Genomic DNA, 24,457 nt, shown 5'->3' with positions numbered 1-24,457 from the left:
ATAAACATTCAGTACATATTGTTTTTGTGTCAGTAATTTTAGGCCTGCTTTTAGTTTTTTTACACCATGAAATAGGAACAGATACACTTCATGTCATTAGGACAATGTCTCTTTTAATATATTTTCTTAATGTCATACAGCCATCCAAGTTGTTAATGTATTTTCTGAGGTATTTTTCCCCTTTGCTCATTTACCAATTTTTTTGCAATGTCTCAATAAAAGTTAATAAGTGTTTTGTGAATGCCTAAACTGTGAAAATAATTTTGAGTATTATACCACAAGAATAGTGTCCTGAACAAAGTAGGAAAATCTACTTTTCTGGTTGTGTTAGAGACATATTGTGTTTTGGGATTGTGTTAGAGACATATTCTATTCACCTTTAACAGCATCAAGCAACGCAGTGATTATAGATTATGGAAAGGTAGGGACGCTAAGAATATGCAGCCAGGAGTCTGGTCTTTGAAGGCAAAATACCTTCTATTTTCCCATTAAAAAAAAAAAAAAAAGAATTACCAAGAAGTCAAATTACTCAGTCAGCAACATACAGGTGATTTTCCAGTTAAGGATCCCCAAATCTAGACTTTACTGCCCAAACACTACTACAATGATCTTCACATTATGATAAATTGAAAAGGACTAGATGAATAAAATGTGGTCTAATAAAACAATCACTCATAAGTCCACTATCTTATTACAATGCTATTTAAATTTTTGCATATTAACTTAGTATCGTATCCATGTGTATATATATACCATATATATATATATATACACATATACATATATATATGTATATGTACACACACACATATATATACACATATACATATATATATATATGCCCACACAGCAGACACATTATTTTCCATTTTCCTTTTACATCATTTATTACAAACCCATGCTATTTCATGACACGATGCCTTGTATTTGCTGCAAAATAATCTAGTTGCAGGGAGGAGCAAGTGTAAATGAATCAAGATTGTCCGCGAATTAATATGAATTGAAGCTGGGTGATGGGTCCATCCTGGGGTTCATTACGCTTGTCTATCTACTTTTTTTTTTTGTATATATTTGAAATACATATTAGAAACAACTAAAGAAGTTTATAAGATTTATATGTTGGAGAATATTTTAAAGGCAAATTAAAATATGCGTAATTATTTGGGAGGTATGTCCATTGAGATACGCTGCCCATTTCAGTTTCCTAATCTACCTTAGTTACTGCATTTATTTTCCTGTGTTTACACATAGCTTCAAATTCAGGTCTCAGCTGAAGCTGCTGCTGTTCCTCTTCAAAGTCCACCAGGTCCCACTCATATTCCATTCTGGCTTGTCGCTGTTTCCAAAACTCCAAAAACAATGTGACTGTAGGCAAAGAAATGTATATGAACAAATATAATCAAGAGATAGGGAAATGAAGTGAATAAAAAAGAACCTGGTGCTTTTCTCTACTTTAAAAAACCATTTTGGTTGAATGATGGCTCTCTGTCACTACTCTAATGACAAAATTATAGAATTACAAATGTTGTCTTAATACTATGTAGAAACACTGAAACAACTCCTATATAAAAATTCAAGTTAATTTCTTAGCAATCCCTGCAAGGAAGAAAAAAATTCAGGCACATTACTCTCTCTTCATTCGGATAATCTGAAAGAATGTTTAAACTTAACCTTTTATTAACACCTAGATTTTGTTTGCATGCTTTTTACTGAAATCATTCAATGTACATATGTATGTATAATTTTAATAAACTTTCAATTGAAGCATAACATATTTACAGAAAAGTACATAAAACACAACTGTACAATTTAAAGAATTTTCACAAAATAAACACTCTCGTGGAATCAGCAACTGTATCAAAAAGTAGAACATGACCAGCACCCCAGAAACACTCCCTTATGACTCTTCTAAGACATAAGTGTAATATCCTGGCTTCTAATATTATGGGATAGTTTGGCCTGTCTTTGAACTTTACATAAATCGTGTCATACACCATACACAGGTAGTTTTTGTGTTAGGTTTTGTTTTGGTTCAACTTTGCTTGTAAACTCAACCTATATTGCTGTGTGAAGCAAAAGTTCACTTATTTTCATTGCTACATAGTATTGCATTATGTGATAAATCGCAATTTTGTTTATTATTGGGTTCATGGACATTTGTGCTACCGCCAGGTTTTTTTGCCATTATAGCATTGCTGTGAATATTCTTGCACGTGTCTTTTGGTGGGCATATATCTAAGAATGGAATACTAACACAATATTAACTTATAATTTTATCACCTGTGAAAAATTCAAATTTTAATGTTTTATCTGACTCATTCTCTACCTTTTAAATTTTTTTTTTTCAACGTTTATTTATTTTTGGGACAGAGAGAGACAGAGCATGAACGGGGGAGGGGCAGAGAGAGAGGGAGACACAGAATCGGAAACAGGCTCCAGGCTCTGAGCCATCAGCCCAGAGCCCGACGCGGGGCTCGAACTCACGGACCGCGAGATCGTGACCTGGCTGAAGTCGGACGCTTAACCGACTGCGCCACCCAGGCGCCCCATCTACCTTTTAAATAATTATAAGGAATTATGAATTCTATCTGCACATTTTTACAGTCTTAATTATATCCTCCCTTAAGTATCCTTATAGTCATCTAACTGATCTCTCTGATTCCAATATCCCTTTTTTTCAATATAAATATATCCCCTGACTGCTAAAGAGTTTTATTTGTTTATTTGCTCATGTGTACATTCGTTTATGTATTTTTTCCTCATTTTTTTAAAAAAATTATTTTATCATAAGAACACTTAACCTGCTTAACAAATTTTAAGTCTACAATACCTTTATGTTGACTATGGGCACAATGTCATACAGCAGATTACTAGGGCTTTTTTATCTTACTTAACAGAGACTATATGTCCATTGATTAGTTACTTCCCTTTTCCCTCACCTCCCTTAACTCCCAACAACCTCCATTCCACTCTCTAATTCCATAAATTTGACTATTTTAGATATTTCATGTAAATGGGATCATTAAAGATGTCTCTGTATGTGACTGGCATGTTACACTGACCATAATGTCTTCAAGGTTCATCCATGTTGTCACATATTGCAGAATTCCCTTCTTTTCAAGGGTGAATTGTATATCATATGTATATATCAACAGTGTGTGCGTGTGCGTGTGTGTCTGTGTCTGTGTCTGTATGTGTGTGTGTGTGTGTGTGTGTGTGTATGATGTACATATACACCACAGTTTCTTTGTCTATCCATCAATGGACAATTAGGTAGTTTCTACATCTTGCTTATTATGGCTAGTGCTGCAATAAACATAGGAGTGCCAACATCTCAAGATTCTGATTTCAATGATGTGGAATAAATACTCATAAAGTGATATTGCTGGATCATATAGTAGTTCTATTTTTAGTTGTTTTTTTTTTTGAGGAATTTCCATACTGTTTTCCAGCTGCACCATTTAGCATTCCCACTAACAATGTACAAAAATTCATTAGAATTCTCCACATCCTCACCAGCTCTTGTCTTTTGTTGTTTTGGTATTAGCCATCCTGACAGGTGTAAGATGATATCTCATTGTGGTTTTGATTTACATTTCCCTGGTAACTAGTTACACTAAGAATGTTTTTCATATACCTGTTGGCCATTTAGATATATTATTTGGAGAATGTCTATTTGAGTCCTTTGTCCATTTTTTAATAAGGTTATTAGGGTTTTCTTTTTTTCTTTTTTTTTTTTGCTATTGAGTTGCAGGAGTTCCTTATGTATTTTGGACATTAACCACTTAGCAGATAAATGATTTGCAAATATTTTCTGCCATTCCATGGGTTGTCTTTTCACTCTGCTGTTTTCTGTGCTGCAAGAAACTTTTTAGCTGATGTAGTCAAACTTGTTTTTGGTTTTTGTTCCCTGAGCTTTGATGTTATGCCCAGGAAATCAAAGCCAAGACCAATGTAATGAAGTTTTCCCTTATATTTTCTTCTAGGAGTTTTATATAGTTTCAGGTTCTACATTTAAGATTTTACACAATGCTGAGGTGATTGAGTATAGGATAAAGACTCAATTTCACTCTTTTGCATGTGGATGTCCAGATTTCTCAACACCATTTGTTGAAGAGATTATTCCTTCCCCATTGTGTATTCTTGGAACTCTTGTTGAAGATTAGTTAATGATATATGTTGATTTCTGAACTTTATTCTGTTCCACTGGTCTGTATATCTGTCTTTATGCCAGTGCCATACTGATTTGATTATTGTTGCTTTGCAATATATTTTGAAATCAAGAAGTCTGATGTCTCCAGCTTTGTTCTTCCTCAAGATTTACCTGGCTATTTCAAGACTTTTGTGATCCCAGGGGCACCTGGGTGGCTGTCAGGCAAGCATCTGACTCTTAATTTCAGCAGGTCGGTCAAGCATCTGACTCTTAACTTTTGCTCAGGTCATGATCTCACAGTTCATGGGATCCATGGGATCTAGCACCATCCTGCGCTGCATGCTGACAATACAGAGCCCAACTGTGATTGTCTCTCTCCCTTTCTCTCTGCCCCTCCTCTGTTCTCCCCCTCTTTCCTTCAAAATAAATAAATAGAAACTTCTTTAAAAATTAAAAAAGGGGGGGGCTCCTGGGGGGCTCAGTTGGATAAGTGTCTGACTTTGGCTTAGGTCATGATCTCGCGGTTCATGAGTTCAAGCCCCACGTCAGGCTCTGTGCTGACAGCTAAGAGCCTGGACCCTGCTTTGGATTCTGTGTCTCCCCCCTCTCTGTTCCTCCCCGACTTGCTCTCTCTCTCTCTCAAAAATAAATACAGATTAAAAAAATTAAAAAAAAGACTTTTGTCATTTCATGTGAATTTTTTTCAGTTGTTTTTCCTATTTCTGGTAAAAAAAAATGCCACTGGGACTTTGATAGAGATCATATTGAATATTTAGGTCACTTTGGGTAGTGTAGAAAAATTAATAATATTAAGTCTTCCAATCCATTAGTATGGGATGGCTTAATATATTATTCCTCCAGGGGCACCTGGGTGGCTCAGTCAGTTAGGCATCTGACTTTGGCTCAGGTCATGATCTCATGGTTTATGGGTTCAAGCCCCATGTTGGGCTCTGTGCTGACAGCTCAAAGCCTGGAGCCTGCTTCAGATTCTGTGTCTCCCTCTCTCTCTGCTCCTCCCCCACTCACACTCTGTCTCTCTCTCTCTTTCTCTCAAAAATAAATAAACATTAAAAAAATTTATATTATTCCTCCAAATATTTAGAAGTATAATATTGCTTGCTTTGCATTGATTTCAGTTTCCATGGGTTAGTTACATAACACCAGTCCCCCAACATGACTCAAATTTCAGGTACCACAGTATATTAACTATGAACTGTTGCATAAAGTACAAATTTTGCTGTTAGTTCCTCAAACCACAAATCACTATATAAATAGCAGACGTGTATCATGATTAGTGACCAATCACATCACTTTAAATGCCGCTGGTGTTTGAACACTGCATATTTAGTCAATTAATGTGCAGACAGCAAAGCATGTCTTTGTTTTCTCCTTGCCTTCCACGTGGCATTTTACAAAAATGGGTATTAAAAAATATAACTGACGAACAAAGATGTAAGTACATCAAACAAATGGAAAATGAAAACAAAACATAAATGGAGTTATGGAAGAATAGAAGACTGAGAATATTGACATTGTTGCCATTTGAGAGACTCTGTACATATACAACCAGAGGAACTTAGCAAAGGCAAATCTGCTGACATAAATGAAGAAAGCAGTTGTGAGGAAGAGGGATGTCCCATAGGGAACGGTGTTGGCAAAAACTTCAGCTTAAAGGAACTCTCGGTGATAGTTCATTACAATGAAAACACAGAGGGTAAGTTAATGCTCACACCAGAATGTTCTATCCTTGGGATACCTTTGCCACCTGTTTTCCCTTTCAAAATCCTATTTTAAAAAATCCAAATCAAACTGCAGGTCTTCTATAAAAGTTATCTCAATTCCTCTAGTCAAGAAGTAATTCCTTCCTCCTCTGTACTTCTTCAGCACTTAAAATTTAATGACAGTATGTATTAGATTCTGGCCCAATTAGATGGTGACCTTCTTAAAAACGTTATATTTCACTCATTTATTTATTCATTTTTAAATTTAATATTAACTGAATTTCATGAGGCAGAACATTTTATTCATTTATTCATTTCTTTACTCATGTATTTGGTAGATACACTGCTACTAGGAGAAAAAAGTTTTAAGAGCACAGTATAATTAAGCAGTCTTTTAATATTCCAATGCTTTCCTGAAGGGGATCTTCTTGTATACTTAAAAGCTGCTTCCTGAAGGTCTGGCTTCCAATTAGCCTGAACCAGGTGCTAACTCAGATCCTCCCCTTTGGGACACTGACAGGTCTTAGCATACTCCCAAATACTGGGAGCCACCAAGAACATAGAAGGTGGCGGGGACAATCACAGAGGTTTGAGAAACAGTTCACACTGGATTCATCAAAAAGATTCATCTCCTATGCCAGATCACACAGTCATTACTGGGAGAGGTAGCTAATTTATGTAATGTGCAGAAATCAATACAGAGAGACAAAGTAAATGAAGAAACACAGGAATATGTTCCAAACAACAGCAACAAAACAAAAAACAAATACATAAATAAGCCTCAGTAACTGACCATAATGAAAATAAGATAAATGATTTACCTCATAAAAAGTTCAAAATCAGGGCACCTGGGTGGTTCAGTAAGTTAAGCGTCTGACTTCAGCTCAGGTCATGATCTCACAGCTCGTGGGTTCGAGCCCTACATTGGGCTCTGTGCCAACAGCTCAGAGCCTGGAGTCTGCTTCAGATTCTGTGTCTCCCTGTCTCTCTCTACCCCTACCCCTCTTGTGCTCTCTCTCTCTCTCTCTCTCTCTCAAAAATAAAACATTAAAAAAATTTTTTAGGGGTGCCTTGGTGGCTCAGTTGGTTAAACATCTGACCTTGGCTCAGGTCGTGATCTCACAGTTTGTGGGTTCTAGCCCCGCGTCAGGCTCTGTGCTGACAGCTCAGAGCCTGGAGCCTGTTTCAGATTCTGTGTTTCCCTCTCTCTCTGCCCCTCCCCTGTTCATGCTCTGTTTCTGTCTCAAGAATAAATAAACATTAAAAATTTTTTTTCTCATTCTCTCTCTCTCTCAAATAAATTAAAACATTAAAAAACATTTTTAAGTTCAAAATAATAGTCATAAAGACATTTACCAAGGGCAGAAGAATGTTGCATGACCAAAGTGAGAATGTACTAGGAGACAGAAAACATACAAAAGTAATAAACACAAATCAGAGAGCTGAAGAATACAATACTGCACTAAAAATTTCAATGGAGATATTCCACAGCAGATTAGATCAAGTGAAGAAAGATAAGCAAAATTGAAGACACAGTATTGTACTTCATTTAGAGGAGCAAAAAGATGAAAGAGTGAGGTTAGCTTAAGGGACTATGAGACAATATGAAACTGACCAACATTCACATTAATAGGCTCGCCAAAGAAGAAAACAGTAAGAAAGGGGCAGAAAACTTACGCAAAGATATAGTGGTTGAAAACTTCCCTTACATGGGGAGAAAAATATATCAAATCTGAGAAGCCCAAAGTGTCCCAAAGGAGTCCTAAAAGACTCACACTAAGACACATTATAATTAAATTCTCAAAAGTTATATACAAAAAGAGAATCTTACATGCAGCAACAGAAAAACAACTTGTTACGTACAAGGGACAGCCTCATAAGACTATCAGCAGATTTTCACAGCAGAAACTTTTCCAGGCCAGGGGGACTGGCATGGTACAGTCAAAGTACTGAAGGACAAAAACTGCCAACCAAGAATATTCTACCTGACAAGCTGTCTTTCAGAACTGAAGAACAGATAGTTTTCCAGAATACAAAAGTTAAAGGAGTTCATCACCACTAGGATGGTCTGTCTGGCCTTATAAGAAGTATTAAAGAGACTTCTTTGATATAAAATAAAAGGATGCTAGTTAGCAACATGCAAACATGTGAAAATATAAATGTCACTAGTTAAGGTAAATATACAGTTAAATTCAGAATACTCTAATGTTGTAATGGTAATGGCTAAATCATTTATAAAATTAGTATGAAGGTTAAAAGACAAAAGGAGTAAAAATAACTATACAATAACTGGTTAATAGATAAACAAGATAAAAAGATGTAAATTGTGACATCAGAAGCATAAAGCATGGAGGGGAGAGTAAAAATATAGAACCTTAGTATGTATCTGAAGTTAATTCGTCTTAGCTTACCAGAGACTATAAGATGTTTTATATAAGCCTCATTGTACTCACAAAGCAAAACTTATAATAGATACACAGACGATAAAAATATAGGGGCGCCTGGGTGGCGCAGTCGGTTAAGCGTCCGACTTCAGCCAGGTCACGATCTCGCGGTCCGTGAGTTCGAGCCCCGCGTCGGGCTCTGGGCTGATGGCTCGGAGCCTGGAGCCTGTTTCCGATTCTGTGTCTCCCTCTCTCTCTGCACCTCCCCCATTCATGCTCTGTCTCTCTCTGTCCCAAAAATAAATAAACGTTGAAAAAAAAATTAAAAAAAAAAAAACAAAGGAATATAAACATATGTTAGAAAAAATTATCAGGAGGACAAGACAGGAAGAAAGGAACAAAGAAATTATAAAATAGCCAGAAAAAAATTAACAAAATGACAAAAGGAAGTCTACACCTAACAATTATTACTTTAATGTAAATAAGCTAAGTTCTCTAATCAAAAATCTTGGAGTGGCTGAATGAATAAAAAACAAGACCCAACTGTCTGTGAATTGCAGGAGCCTCACTACAGCTTTAAGGACACACATACTGAAAATGAAAGGATGAAAAAATATATGGACACCAAAAGAAAGCAAGGTTAGTTACATCAGAAAAAAACAGACTTTAGACAAAGGCTGTAATAAGGGGCAAAGAAAATCATTACATAATGATAAAGAGGTCAATCAAACAACAGGATATAATATTTGTAAATATTTCTGCATCCAACAGCAGAACACATAAAGAAATAATATGAATATTAATTATATATATAATAATATATATATTAATATAATAATATTAATTATATTATATTATTATAATAATATAATAATAGTAGGGAGGGGTGCCTCGGTGGCTCGGTCAGTTAAGTGTCTGACTTCAGCTCGGGCCATGACTCAATGGTTCATGGGTTCAAGCCCCGCATCAGGCTCTGTGGTGACAGCTCAGAGCTTGGAGCCTGCTTTGAATTCTGTGTCTCCGTCTCTCTCTGCCCCTCTCTCGCTCATGCTCTGTCTCCATCTCTGTCTCTATCTCTCAAAGATAAATAATCATGAAAAAAATTAAAAAATAATAGCGGGGAAATTCAATAGCCCCACTTTCAACAATAGATAGATTATTCAGACAGAAAAATCAATAAGGAATCATTCAACTTAAATTACATGTTAGACAAGATAGATTTAACAGAGGCCTACAGCACTTTCCACCCAACAGTGGCAGAATACACATTATTCTCAAGTGTGCATGGAATGTTCCCTAGGAAAGATCAAATGTTAGATCAATGCTTCTGAACAAGCAATGTCTCAAAACGAAATCAAAAGAGAAACAAAAATATCTGGAAACAAATGAAAATAGAAATATGACATATCAAAACTTATGGGCTGCAGCAACAGAAGTTCTAGGAGGCAAGTTCATAGTAATAAATGCATATATTAAGACATAAGAGAAACCTTAAATAAACAACTGAACTTTAGACTACCTGGAATGAGAAAAAAAAAGAACAAAGTAAGCACAAAGCTAGTAGAAAGAAGGATGTAACAAAAGTCAGAGTGCAAATAAATAAAATAGAGACTAACAAGACAATACAAAAGGTCAATGAAACTAAGAGCTGTTTTTCTTCTTCAAAAGATAAACAAATTACATAAGCCTTTAGCTAGACTTGCCAAGAAAAAAGAGAGAGGACCCAAATAAATAAAATTAGAAATGAAAGAGAACACATGACAACTGATACCACAGAAATACAAATAATCATAAAAGACTACTATTAACAAGTATATGCCAACAAATTGGGAAAGCTAGAAGAAAAAATAAATTCCTATAAACACACAACATACTGAGGCTGAATCATGAAGAAATAGAAATTCTGAACAAATGACTAGTAAAGATCTTGAATCAGTAATCAAACACCTCCCCACAAAGAAAAATCCAGGAGAAGATGACTTCACTCATGCATTCTACTAAACATTTAAATAATTAATGCCAACCTTTCTCAACTCTTGCCAAAATTTTAAGAGAAGGGAAGATTTTCAAACTCATCTTAGGAAGCACCATTTCTGTGATACCAAAGCCAGGCAAGAAAATTACAAGAAAAGAAATTACAGGCAAATGTACGTGATGAAAACAGATGCAACACAGATGCAACACAGATGAACACAGATGCAAAAAACCTGAATAAAATAGCAGCAAATCAAATTCAACAATACATTAAAAGGTTCATACACCATGACAAAGTAAAATCCATTCCAGGGATACAAGGATGGTTCTATATGCACAATCAATGCAGTATATTACATTAATAACAAAAATGATAAAAACTTATGATCATCTCACCTGATACAGCAAAAGCACTTGACAGAGTTCTTGATAAAAATTCTGAACAACATGAGTATGGAGGGAATGTACCTCAATATAATAAGAGTCATATGGGACAAGCCCACAGCTAATATCATTCTCAGTGGTGAAAAGCTAAAAGCTTTTCCTGTATGATTAGTAACAAGACAAGGATGCCCATTCTTGCCACTTTTTTTCAAAGATTACTGAAAGTCCTAGCCAGAGCAATCAGCCAAGAAAAAGAAATAAGTGGCATACAATTTGGAAAGGAAAAAAATAAAACTGTCTCTATTTGGAGATGGTATTAAATTATGTATAGAAAGTCCTGAAGATTCCACCAAAAACAGAATAAAGGAATTCAGTAAAGTTTGAGGATAAATCTTAATATACAAAAATTAGTTGTTTCTATACACTAACCACATACTATCAGAAAGAAAAATAAAGAAAACAATCCCATTTCTAATGGAATCAAAAGGAATAAAATATCTAGTAATAAATAGAACTCAGGAAGTGAAAGATTTGTACACTGAATACTACAAGATATTGATAAACTCAAGATGACACAAATAAATGGAAAGATATTCCATGCTTACGGACTACAAGAATCATATTGTAAAAATGTCCATACTACCCAAGCAATCTTCAGATTCAATGCAATCCCTATCAAAATTCCAATGACATTTTTCAGGGAAATAGAACAAACAATACTAAAATTTGTATGGAACCACAAAAGACCTGGAATAGGCAGAGCACTCTTCAGAAAGAAGAACAAAGCAGTAGGCATCACACTTCCTGATTTCAAAGCTATCGTAATTACACTTTATAAACTATATTACAAAGCTATAGTAATCAAAACAAGATGATAGTGGCATAAAAACAGACACATAGACCTACAGATCATAACCAAGAGCTCAGATATAAATCCATGCATGTATGATAAATGAGTATTTCACAGAGGAGCCAAGAATACTCAATGTGGGAAGGATTGTTTCTTCAATAAATGGTTTCGTGAAAACTAGATATTCATTTGCCAAGGAACAAAGCCAAATCCCTGTCTTAGACCATATACCAAAATCAACTCAAAATAGATTACAGACTGATTGAGCCTAAGATCTGAAACCATAAAACTCCCAGAAGAAAACATAGTGGGTAAGTTCCTTGACATTGGTCAAAGCAACGATTTGTTGGATTTAACATAAAGGCTAAGGCAACAAAAGCAAAAATAAACAAGTAGGACTTTCAACAAACTAGAAAGCACAGGAAAGGAAACCATTAACAAAATAAAAAGGCAACTTACAGAATGCGAGAAAATATTTGCAAATTATGTATTTGATAAGGGGTTAATATCATTTTTTATATATCTGAAGAAATCATACAACTCAACAGCAAAAAAACAAAAGAACAAAAACAAAACTAATCCAATTAGAAAATGGACACAGTGGGGCACCTGGGTCAGTTAAGCCTCTGACTTCTGCTCAGGTCATGATTGTGGGTTCAAGCCCCATGTGGGGCTCTGTGCTGACAGCTCAGAGCCTGGAGCCTGCTTTGGATTCTGTGTCTCCCTCTCTCTCTGCCCCTCCCTTGCTCTCTCTCTCTCTCTCTCTCTCAATAATAAATAAACATTAAAAAAAATTTTTTAAGGCAATTCCATTCAGTCATAAATACACACACACACATATACACACACATTCACATATCTGTTACCCTGGAAGGAGTCTCGTCACTCAGTTTTAAATAAAAATATACATTTAAAACTATATATATCAGTTATGTAAAATTATATTTACACACATGCCCACACACATGGAAGAAAAGATTCTGAAAAACTATGGCCATGATAATGTTTCCATTTCTAGTAACTTTAACATTATTTTCTCCCTGCTTTTATATACTACTTGAGTTTCCTATGATGAGTGTGTATTTTCATTACGAACAAAAAGTTTAAAAAAATAAAAAGCATTTCCTATCTGCCACTACAAAGCATAGGAAGCATTATTTTCACGTCTCAACCTCTTGAACTAGTGTTATTCCTTTAACCAAGAATGTTTTTTTCTTCACATCTATTCTGCCAACGCATCCTTTGATTCGGCTTAATGATTTATTAGTGGCTGTACTAAAATAAATATCTCTAAAGTTCTGCTTTCCTAGAATTCGGCCACGAGCCTCAAAAACCAAAGGTAAACCAATTCACTACTAACGTAAACTTTTCTGAAAGAACCGATGGTAACACCTCCTCAAAATACTTCAAGTGTCTGGGTGTTCCGCATATGGCTGTGTCCCTGTTTGCGATGAAGTATGAGGTTGGTGTTGGTACACCATCTCTCTATGTGCAAACAACCGAAAACCACTATATTTGCTGTAATTTGTGTACCTCTCGTTCACTGCTGATTCCAAGTAATGATCGAGGAAAAATTTGGCAGCTACGTGATAAAGATGTATTTGTACTTAACAACGTCGGGGTTATTAGAGAACTGCTGGTAAGATTTGACTATTCTCTGTTCTTTGAATCGAGGCCACTGTCTTCAGAGCAGAGCAGCCAAACACAAGTGGTGGAAACCCATAAATCTTCACGCACATCCACAAATTTTGGTGTCTTTTTCCCTGGATTGAGCTACCCTTGCTCCCTTGCCCAGTTTTTAAATACACATATTTGTGATTATTAAATAATTTTTTTAATTGGAAAGAAAAAATCTATTTCTTCCCAGAGTCCCCTGAAATTTGGGACATGTTTTGGAAGTCTTTAGGTTTCCTCCTGCTGAGTTAGTCTTTACGTAAAATATTTTCCTCACTGACAGCAGGAACAAGATGAAAAAAAAGAAGAAAAAAGATGAAACACTGGGACATTTCCAAAATTAAGGGGAATTCTACTTTATATGGAAGATTTCTAACAAATATAACTGGAAGCTGGAACCAGAATTATACACAGGGAATTTGGACTCAAACATTGATTTAACAGCCCTCAACAGTTGTTGATTCTTGTTCAACTTTGTATCTATGATTCAGTATTTTTCAGCCAGCAAATATTTATGTGTATTCTCTCCTGAATTACATACTTATTGAACTGTTTTTTTATCATAGCACTGGGAGACGGTGTGAGCTGAATATACACAAAGTTTCAAAAGTTGTATTATCTCTCAGAGAAATAAACAGATGATGAATAAAGACCTTTTTTGGACCAAAGACCAAGGAATACAGACCACTGATGTAGACTCTATCGGTGTACTGATGTTAGTTAGCAAACACACAAAGATCCCAAGTCACCTTTGGTATATAAAATATGCCATCTGTATATGTTATATGGCCATATAACACATAACATAGAGTTGTTTTTTATGTGGCCATTTACTCACCCCAAATTCCCATGAATATTGCAAAGAACACTGTGGACTCGTTATCAAACAAATGCGAGATCTGCAAAAACAATAACATCACAAAGACTATTTAGTATCAAACGCAATACAAAAAGAGAAATCCCAAGTCTTTTCCCATACCACAATACATACATACCTTTGAAGCCAAACACGTAGTATTTAGTCTCCAATAATCACACACTAGATCACAGAGCGGGCACATGATAATCTGCCCTCCAATCTTAGGGTCACAGATTTCAGTGCTGCAGAGGGGACAGCAAAGTGATTTTAAAAGTGATGTGCTTTTAGGTGACAGAACACCAGTTTACACAGCTTCTCAAATATGGCAGAAGGGACAATAAAGCAGCAATCTCTGTAGTAAGTCAAGTCATGCTTTGAGAAACAGAATCTTTAGAGCTGATCATTTATAGATTTTCTGTAAAGCACTAGGTGAGGGCAGCCATTACATTTGGGTTTTTATCAGAAATATCAATTATCTGCTGCCACCAGGAGACACTCTGAAACAAATGCCAGGGAAATAATAAGAGCAGTTGTTTCAGTTAGTATGACATCAAGATGTTTTCTCTGTTTGGGCAATTCAGTTGCACGTACCTGCTTGAGTTATTATCCATTGATAATAAGCCGTAAATGAAACAAGCTAAGCCAACGACAGCCGCAAAGGACAGCATTTCCGTGTAAAATCCAAGAAAGACAAAATACATGCCAATCTTTTCTCCATAATAATCCCTATGAAAGAAGGTAAAAAATAGTATCAAAGTTTAAGAGAACGATACAATCCAGAGACCCTTGGTTTTGTATTCAGAAGAGACATGTATTCCTGGCTCCACTGCTTTCTAGCCCTGTCATTTTGGTAGAGTTACTAAACTTTCTGAACTCTGGTTTCCACGTTCTAAAATATAAGACGATGCTTATCCAAAGAAGTGGTGCAAGGACTAAAAGAGTTAACACATGTAAATAGGAAGCCAACTGAATGTAAGTTAACTTTTAATTTTGAAATAATAAGTATAAATTTGAAAAGCTTCCAATGTTTCAGGAGACTTTAATGTACTAAAATGTAGAACATTCTGCGATGTAACTTCTAGCAATTAACAAATCAAAATCACATTCCTAATCTGCATGGAGTTTCGCTTTATTTCTCTTTCTAATATAGAAGAAGGTACTCTCACCACATTCATCAAGAGTGGTTATATGTGTAAAGTTACATCTTCCTCCAATTTTGGATCTCTGATAGATGTTTATAGAATTGTGATAGAGGTAGCAAACTAAGGAATTAAAAAGGGCTGCTTAAGAAAAATTCCATAAAGGGGAGCCTGGGTGGTTCAGTTGGTTAAGCATCTGACTTTGAGGTCATGATCTCTTAATTCATCAGGTAAAGCCCTGGGTCGGGCTCTGTGCTGAGAGCTCAGAGCCTGGAGCCTACTTCGGATTCTGTGTCTCCCTCTCTCTCTTTCTCAAAAATAAATAAACATTTAAAAAAAGGTCCATAAAATATGCAATTCAGCTCTTGCTTTACAAAGAGTTGAAAAATTATAGCATTACTTGTCACAAATGTTCAAGTCTTAAAACCAAGTTTTGTTTTGTTTGTTTTAACTTTAACTTTGCATTTTTTCCTTCCAAGATTTTATTTAAATTCAAGTTAGTTAAGATATGGTGGAATATTGGTTTCAGGAGTAGAATCCAGTGATGAATCACTTACAGATGATACTCAGTCCCTATCCCACCAAGTGCCCTTCTTAATGTCCATCATCCACTTAGTCCATCCCTCAACCACCTCCCCTCCAGCAGCCCTGTTTGTTGTCTACATTCAAGAGTCTCTGATGGTTTGCCTCCCTCTCAGTTTTTATCTTACTTTCCCTTCTCTTCCCCTATGATCATCTGTTGTGTTTCCTAAATAGTGCATGAGTGAAATCATATGATATTTATCTTTCTCTGACTGACTTATTTTAAAGTCCCCCTGACAGGGATCTCTTAAGGAAGCAAAGCAGATAGTTTTCTCTGTCTCAGAAAATCACATTAAAAACAAAACAAAACAAAACTGGAGGGCCTGAGTGGCTCAGTTGGTTACGCGTCCAACTTTGGTTCAGGTCACGATCTCACAGTCCGTGAGTTCAAGCCCTACATCAGGCTCTGTGCTGACAGCTCAGAGCCTGGAGCCTGCTTCAGATTCTGTGTCTCCCTCTCTCTCTGCCCCTCCCCTGCTCATGCTATGCCTCTCTCTCTATCTCTCAAAAATGAATAAATGTTAAAAAAAAACAGATTAATCTTCGTAATTCATATAGAGCTCAGGTTACTAAATCTGTGAAGCCTTTCCACAGTTTCCAAGGTAGATAGATATGATCCTTTTGGCTTCTAATAGCATGCTGTATATAAATCTATTACATCACTTAATATTAAATTACAACTTCCATGCATGCTCAGAAAAAAGGCAACTCAGAACATAAAGGTACAAACTTAATTTCCTAATATTTAAATATTTTCTCATATTCAATACTAATTTTATTGAACCTCATATTCTTCAGTTTTCAAAATTCCTAATCTCTTCTAATTAAATAGGTATCTTTATGCTTATACCATTTTTCATTATTTTCACTGATTATAAACATTTTGCACTGTTGTTTTCTCTTGTTCTGCTCCTCAAATCACTACAAACTTGAAATTAAATTATAATCCCATCTTCTTCCCTTGTTAATTTGCCACTCACAACTTCCTTAGCTTCACTTACACTTAGGATACATGAACTCGTTTTTTCTTTTTTCTTTTTGTTTGCTGAAAAAAATAGCAATTACTGCAATACTGCATAACATCAAACTCTTTTAATAAAGGATAAAAATATTTGATTTTGTGGAATTTACTATTTACCATATCTATTTCCACTTGATGTTTTAAAAATTATAAAACCAATAATTTTTTGAAGTTAAGACATCAATATTACTGCTACAGATTTAACCTAAAATTGTTTGGGAATTCATAAAGAAACTGAATATTTCAACAACCTATTTTTTTTTAATTTTTTGTTTTTAAAGTTTATTTATTTTTGAGACAGAGAGAGACAGAGCATGAACGGGGGAGGGGCCGAGAGAGAGGGAGACACAAAATCGGAAGCAGCCTCCAGACTCTAAGCCATCAGCCCAGAGCCCGACGCGGGGCTTGAACTCACGGACCACGAGATCGTGACCTGAGCTGAAGTTGGAGCTTAACCGACTGAGCCACCCAGGCGCCCCACAACAACCTATTTTTAAAGAACTACATTTTTCTTCCTTTCAAATATCAAGAATCTTATGCCTTAAGAATGAAAAAAAAAAAAAGGCTTCAAGAACTCTAGACCTTTATTTGTATTAAAAAATTCTTTAAAATTTATAGAAATTTTCCGATGAGGATTTATTATATATGGAGTCATAGAAATTATTTTACTAAGCCATGGATTGGGGAAGCTTAACAATCAGATTAACAACTAAACCATCTCCTAAGAGTGTAAAAAAGCAAAAGACATATCCTAGATGTATATTATGGTAAAAATGTACACAGTATTGAAATAACATTTAAGGGGCGCCTGGGTGGCGCAGTCGGTTAAGCGTCCGACTTCAGCTCAGGTCATGACCTCACAGTCTGTGAGCTCGAGCCCCAGGCCGGGCTCCGCACTGACAGCTTGGAGCCTGGAGCCTGCTTCCGATTCTGTGTCTGCCTCTCTCTCTGCCCCTCCCCTGCTCACACTCTGTCTCTGTCTCTCTCTCTCAAAAATAAATAAACATTAAAAAAAAAATTTGAAATAACATTTAAGATGTTAAAGTATCTCACTATTCATAACAATTAAATGAGAGAAATCTAATAACATGAGACACTCTATAAAGACTCAAATATAAAGAGAACTCTTTTTTTAAGTACTTATTTTTAGAAAAATGTGCCTTATATTCACACTTAGGGCATTTCTTAACCTGTTTTACTTACTAGACTTTGAACACATCTGTGGCCCCATATCATCTAAATAGCACATGACAGGTAGAAGACATTCATTGTGAGATTTTGTGAGAAAGCATTGGTCTAATATTGGATTCCCAAGACTTAGTCTGAGACACAGCAAATAATCAAAAGAATGATGATAAAATTTAACTGAATATAGGCTTGAGGAATGAACAAACAAATGCAAACATTTGATCTAAAGTGATTCATTAAAAAAAAAAATACAGTGATTCATTTTTATAGTGAGTTAATGAACATCTGAGACACTTAGCTGTTACATTTAATAGCATTTTAATAGCACCATTGTATTTACTGTAAATATACTTATATTCTAAGCTATTTACTATATAGCTACATATCAAGTATTAAGCCACTCAAAACAGGGGTTATCGAAAGAAAAAAAAAAAGAGAGCTCTTAAATTGGCAAGATAAAATAGGATTGGAGGGCATATAAAAATGAAGACTGGGGGTGCCTCGGTGGCTCTAGTCAGTAAAGCGTACGACCTCAGCTCAGGTCATGATCTCATGGTTTGTGAGTTCAAGCCCCACATCAGGCTCTGTGCTGACAGCTCAGAGCCTGGAGCCTGCTTTGGATCCTGTGTCTCTCCCTCTCTCTGCCCCTCCCATGCTCATGTTCTGTCTCTGTCTCTCAATAACAAATAAATGTTACCAAAAAATTAAAATTGAAGACTGATAATCCAATGATAGCAACCTTGGTATTCCCATTTTTTTCTTTGAAAATATAATCTAATATGACAAAATGGTAAGTCCCCAAAAGACAGCAAAACTATTTACAAATATTTCAATATGGAACTTAAGTTTTGTGTAGAGGTAACACGGAATATGTGAAATCCAGAAAATCGGACTCCTAAATTCTAAATCTCTCCCTAGAGGCACCTGGGTGGCTCAGTTGGTTAAGCGTCTGACTCTTGATTTCAGCTCAGGTCATGATCAAGCCTTGCTTTGGGCTCTTCACGGACAGCATGGAGCCTGCTACCCTGCTTGGGATTCTCTCTCTCTCTCTCTCTCTCTCTCCCTCCCTCCCTCCCTCCCTCCTTCCTTCTCTTCCCCTCCCCCACTTAAGTGCATGTACAAGCACTCTCTCAAACTTTTAAATAAATAAATAAATAAATAAATAAATAAGTAAACAAATAAATAAATAGACAATCTCTTTCTAGCCATCTGAAGTCATCATGCCTTTTTTTTTCTAATCTTCCACATCCAGCCATCTACAAAGTGCAATAAATTTTGCCACAAAAATCTTTTGTTAATCCATAGTCTCCCCTATTTTCTATTAGCAATACCTTGGATATGATTGTCATACCTATCACTGAAAATTTGTAATAGCCTCCTTACTTCCCTGACTTCAGTCTTGCATCCCTCTCAACTGTCTCCTTATTTCCAATGTAGTGATGGTTTTAAAGCAAAAAACTGAACCTGCCCTCTTCTTCCTTCAACGGTTTTATCCCTTCTTTTAGCAGTGTCCTGCATGACGTTGCTGATAAACATTCAGTTTCACCTGCTTCTACTCCTACATGAAGAACTAAATGTGCAATATTCCTTCTTAGCCCAGCACTCTGTACTTCTCTCTGTCTGAGACATTCTTACCCCCACTTGCTTACTTAGCAACTTGCTACTTACCTTTCAAGAGGCAGCTCAAGAATCAGTGCTGTGAAATTTTCCCTGAGCTTGTCATAAAAGTGGGTGCTTTTTCCTCTATGCTGTTCTTCCATGAGTATCATTCTGTTATAATTATACGTTTCTGTGTCTTCCTGGGAATATATTCATATTAGGAAATGATGTTCTGATTATCTTTGTAGCCCTACTCTCTTGCTTGATATCCAGTGATGTTTAATAAATGCTCACTAAGGGAATTTGTGTGGAGCACCTGGGTGGCTCAGTCAATTAAGTGTATGACTCTTGATTTCGGTTCAGGTCATGATCTCACAGTTCGTGGGTTCAAGCTCCGTGCTGACGGTACAGAGCCTGCCTGGGATTCTCGCTCTCCCTCTCTCTGCCCCTCTCCTGCTCTCTCTTTCTCAAAAGTAGTAACTTAAAAAATTAGAGGAATTTGTGCATTGTAATCTATGGACAATTCCTTTCTCTTCTTAAGGATGTTTTTATTTTTATCCTCTTGCTATCAAGTGCCATCAAATCTCTAAAACTTTTCCTAAAAACCATAAAGTCAACAAGGAGAGGAAATAAAACCACACCTGATACAGGCCATCAGCATCATGACAAAGAACACCATGATCATCAAATTACCTATAGGTAAAAAAATAAACCCATATCCAACAGACCACCTGCCACTTGCTGCCACAAATCTGAAGCACCAAAGAGCAGTGAAGATAATGCTTAGGAAATACTAATTAAAAAAAAAAAAAGTAAAGTAAGGTGGAGACATTAGACAAATACACACAAAATCACTCGCTGGGGGGAAAAAACTAAATCAACACTGAACCTATCTGCGACACGGCAATTCATAGTCCTGGGCAAAAGGAGGGGATCTGAAAATAAGCAACAGTTGGAAGAGTCTGTCTCAGAGAAGCGATATTTGGGGGGAATAATCAGCTAAAAAGGGTGGTACTTCTTAAGCTGTTGCAGTAAAGAGAAAGAAAATAAGAGAGGTAGTTAGGATCCTGTAGAAATGAGAGAAATAGCACATGGTAAGCACATACCATCACCCATAAAGAAATGCATGGAATAGGAAAGAACTAGGAGAAGAGCGCCCTCTAATGCTAGAAACTCTTTATGTGCGTTAAATATAGACAGACAAAAGCAGACCATAGCCATACAAATCTATGTTACAAAAACTGAAAATGTTAAACAAATAATTTCAGCTAATGAATATTCTCCCAAAAGAACAAAAGAAATAGTGTAATAAAGCACTACAAACTGAATTCAAATGTCCTCAAATAAATATTTGAAGATATAAGAAAATACCAGAAATAGAAAATTAACAGTGGGAGGAAATGAAATAAATAGAGGAAACTCCATAAAGAGAGGAAAAAGTAAAATCATATACTGTAATATCAGAATTGATGCTGAAATTACGAGGTATTCAAGAGAGAGAAGAAAGGGAGGGTTCAGTGAAAACCTAATAAAGGATGATAAGAAAAACAGGAAACCTTTCAAAAGTATGAAAATAACACGCAGAAGTAAACAGAATCTCAGAGAAATTACTTGATATGAAGACAGGCAAAAAAGACCAAACATACAACGAATTGGAATCCAAAGAAAATTAAAATACTTGAAAAGAACTAACGTTTTAGAACTATAACCCAAGAACATTTTCCAGAAACACACACACAAACACACACACAAAAAAACAAAAATAGAAGGTACGCATTAAAGGATCCAGGAGGAACCAGGAAAAACTGACTTAGAATAATCAACTCCAAAACATAATGTGTTAAAACATTCAAACTTTAAAACAAACTAGCAAAAGGGGCACCTGGGTGGCTCAGTTGGTTGAGCGTCCGACTTCGGCTCAGGTCATGATCTCACGGTTTGTGAGTTCAAGCCCCACATCGGGCTCTGTGCTGATAGCTCAGGGCATGGTCAGGGATAGCTCAGGGATAGCTCCCTGCCCCTCCCCTGCTCACACTCTGTCTCTGTCTCTGTCTCTGTCTCTGTCTCTCTCTCTCAAGAATAAAGAAACATTAAAAAAAAAAAAAAAAAAAGAAACTCTCGAAGCTTCCTAGCAAAATGATAATGCAATGGGCAAGGCAAAAATAATGTTCTACTTATGAGGACACAATGGAAACATTCCACAAGGCAAGGACACCCACTATCCATTACTATTTAAGATGTTCTGGAATTACTAGCCAATGCAACTGAACAAAAGAAAATAACTGGAGACCTAAGAATTGGTAAAGAAAAAGTAAACTCCTTCTACTTAAAAATGACATGGCAGGGTGCCTGGGTGGCTCAATCAGTTAAGTGTCCAAGTATTGATTTTGACTCAGGTCATGATCTCAAGGTTCTGAGATCAAGCCAGAGTCAAGCTCTGAGATGGATGTGAGTGGAGCCTACTTAAGATTCTCTCTTTCCCTCTCCTTCCTCCCCTCCTCCACTCACTCTCACACGTGCTCTCTTTCTCTCTCTCTCTCTCTCAAAAAAAATGACATGGTAATATACCTGGATAACCTTAAAGAATCAATGATAAAACTGGTTCAATGAAAAATTAAGGCATCAGAATATAAAATTATGATGCAAAAATTATAGCATTCAATATATAAATAATAACAAGTTAAAAGATATATTATGAGAATACATAATTTATAAAGCAACAAAAGTATAAAATACTTCAGATTAAATTTAGGAAAGTTTCCTAATGTATACAAAGAAAAGTCTTTAACACTCTTGAAAAACCCAAAAGTAGGTTTGGACAAAGACCTATTTTTTCCTTCACATGGCTTTTCCTTGGTTAGAATGACTGAATTATCACCAAGCTATCAGGCCAGTCTAAGTTAAACTATAAACTTCATGTGATCCCTTATAAATACCAGTGATCTTTTTCTTTTTAGTAAGCACTAGACAAGTTGATAATAAAGTTTATATGGAGGAACAAACATGCAGAATGTACAAAGAAACATTGAGAGTAAAAGCCATGATGAGGTTTATTAGCCCAAACAGACTTTAAAACATCATACTCAAAGACACCACATAGTAAAACATACTACAGCTAAAGTGCTATAATTAAAACAGCCTGGTACTGATGCATGAGTAGTTAGGTAGATCAAAGGAATAAAACAGGACATTCAGATAAACTCAACTGCATATAGAAATCTAGTATAAGATGAAGGGAGTACCAGGGTGCCTGGGTGGTTCAGTTGGTTAAGCATCCAACTCTTTTTTTTTTTTTTTTTTTTTTTTTTTAATGTTATTTATTTTTTGAAAGAGAGACAGAGCACTAGTCAGGGAAGGGCAAAGAGAGAAGACAGAATTTGAAGCAGGCTCTAGATTCTGAGTTGTCAGTACAGAGCCTGACTCGGGGCTCAAACTCCCAAGCTGTGAGATCATGACTTGAGCCAAAGTCAGATGCTTGATTTTGGCTCAAGTCATGATCTCATGGTTTGTGAGTACGAGCCGCAAGTCAGGCTCCACGCAGACAACCCAGAGCCTGCTTAGGATCTCTCTTTCCCTCTATCTGCCCCTCCCTCTCTCTCGCTCTCAAAATAAATAATTTTTTTTTAAAAGAAACTTGAAGATACGTGGCACCTGGTGACTCGGTTGAGCGTCGGACTTCCGCTCAGGTCATGATCTCACAATTCGTGAGTTTGAGCCCACTGCCATCAGCACAGAGCCTGCTTTGTGTCCTCTGTTCTCCTCTCTCTCTGTGCCCCTCCCCCTCTCACACTCGCTCTCAAAAATAAATCAAACATGGGGCGCCTGAGTGGCGCAGTCGGTTAAGCGTCCGACTTCAGCCAGGTCACGATCTCGCGGTCCGTGAGTTCAAGCCCCGCGTCGGGCTCTGGGCTGATGGCTCAGAGCCTGGAGCCTGTTTCCAATTCTGTGTCTCCCTCTCTCTCTGCCCCTCCCCCGTTCATGCTCTGTCTCTCTCTGTCCCAAAAATAAATAAACGTTGAAAAAAAATTTTTTTAAACAAAAAATAAATCAAACATTATTAAAAAAAAAACCTTGAAGATATAGGTCATACCTCAAATTACTGCAACATCAATAAACTTAATAAATGGTGTTGGGACAAGTAGATAAAATTAGATATACTCCTCACAAAATATGTAAGAATAAATTTTAAATGGATCAGGAATCTAAACATTAAAATTGAAACTATTCAAGTAAAACAAATGTAGGTGAAATCCTCTATATCTTGAGTGTATAGAAAGGCATTCTGTCTCTAAAAATCCAAATGTAATAAAAATTTTGATAAACTTGACTTCATGAAAAAATGAGAAAATACTTCTACATAGCAAGAACCAAACAAAGTTAAAAAAAAAAAAACCCATAAGCAAAGTCAAAATGCAAATGGAAAACTTGAAGAAAATACTAAGAATACATACTACAGATAAAGGGTAATAAAACCTCAGTATATTAAAAACTTAAAAACCTTGAGAAAGAAGGCAAAAATCCTATAGAAAAAATAGACAAAAGATATGAATATACTATTCATTTAAAAAGCTACAAAAATACCCCTTAACATACAAAACGATGTTCAATTGTGTACATAATAAGGGAAGTACAGATTAAAGCTACACTAAAACACTGCTTCTCACCAGTCAGCTGGCAAGAATTAGAAAACTTAATCGTGCACTCTGCACTTCCATATACTGTTGGTGGGAATTCCCAATGGTCCAGTCCCGGTGAAGGGAAATTTGGCGATATGTAACACAACTACATACGCACTTACCCTGCAACCCAACAATCTCATACATACGGATTTACCCTGAAAACACACTCTCAACAATACAAAAATACACAGGTACATTTTTACTCATGGAAACACTTTGTAATCATGAAATCCGGGAGGCTACCTCAATG

The 24,457-nt window shown here is 36.2% G+C and overlaps 1 protein-coding gene across 6 annotated transcripts in view; it reads right to left on the bottom strand.

Moving 5' to 3' along the window:
• Positions 1-24,457, bottom strand: part of ANO5 (anoctamin 5) — a 92,157-nt gene that overhangs the window by 22,209 nt on the left and 45,491 nt on the right. For all 6 annotated transcript variants that reach the window (XM_045484788.1, XM_045484789.1, XM_045484785.1 and 3 more), the window contains 4 exons: positions 14,591-14,725; positions 14,136-14,241; positions 13,979-14,039; positions 1,214-1,365 (listed from right to left, as the gene is read on the bottom strand). In XM_045484788.1, coding sequence (XP_045340744.1) covers positions 1,214-1,365; positions 13,979-14,039; positions 14,136-14,241; positions 14,591-14,725 — 454 coding nt within the window. The remainder of the gene's footprint in view (positions 1-1,213; positions 1,366-13,978; positions 14,040-14,135; positions 14,242-14,590; positions 14,726-24,457) is intronic.

Source organism: Leopardus geoffroyi, chromosome D1, assembly GCF_018350155.1.
Source record: "Leopardus geoffroyi isolate Oge1 chromosome D1, O.geoffroyi_Oge1_pat1.0, whole genome shotgun sequence".
Taxonomy (NCBI): Eukaryota; Metazoa; Chordata; class Mammalia; order Carnivora; family Felidae; genus Leopardus; species Leopardus geoffroyi.
Note: the sequence above shows the minus strand (reverse complement) of the source record. Positions and strands in the feature narration are given on the sequence as shown.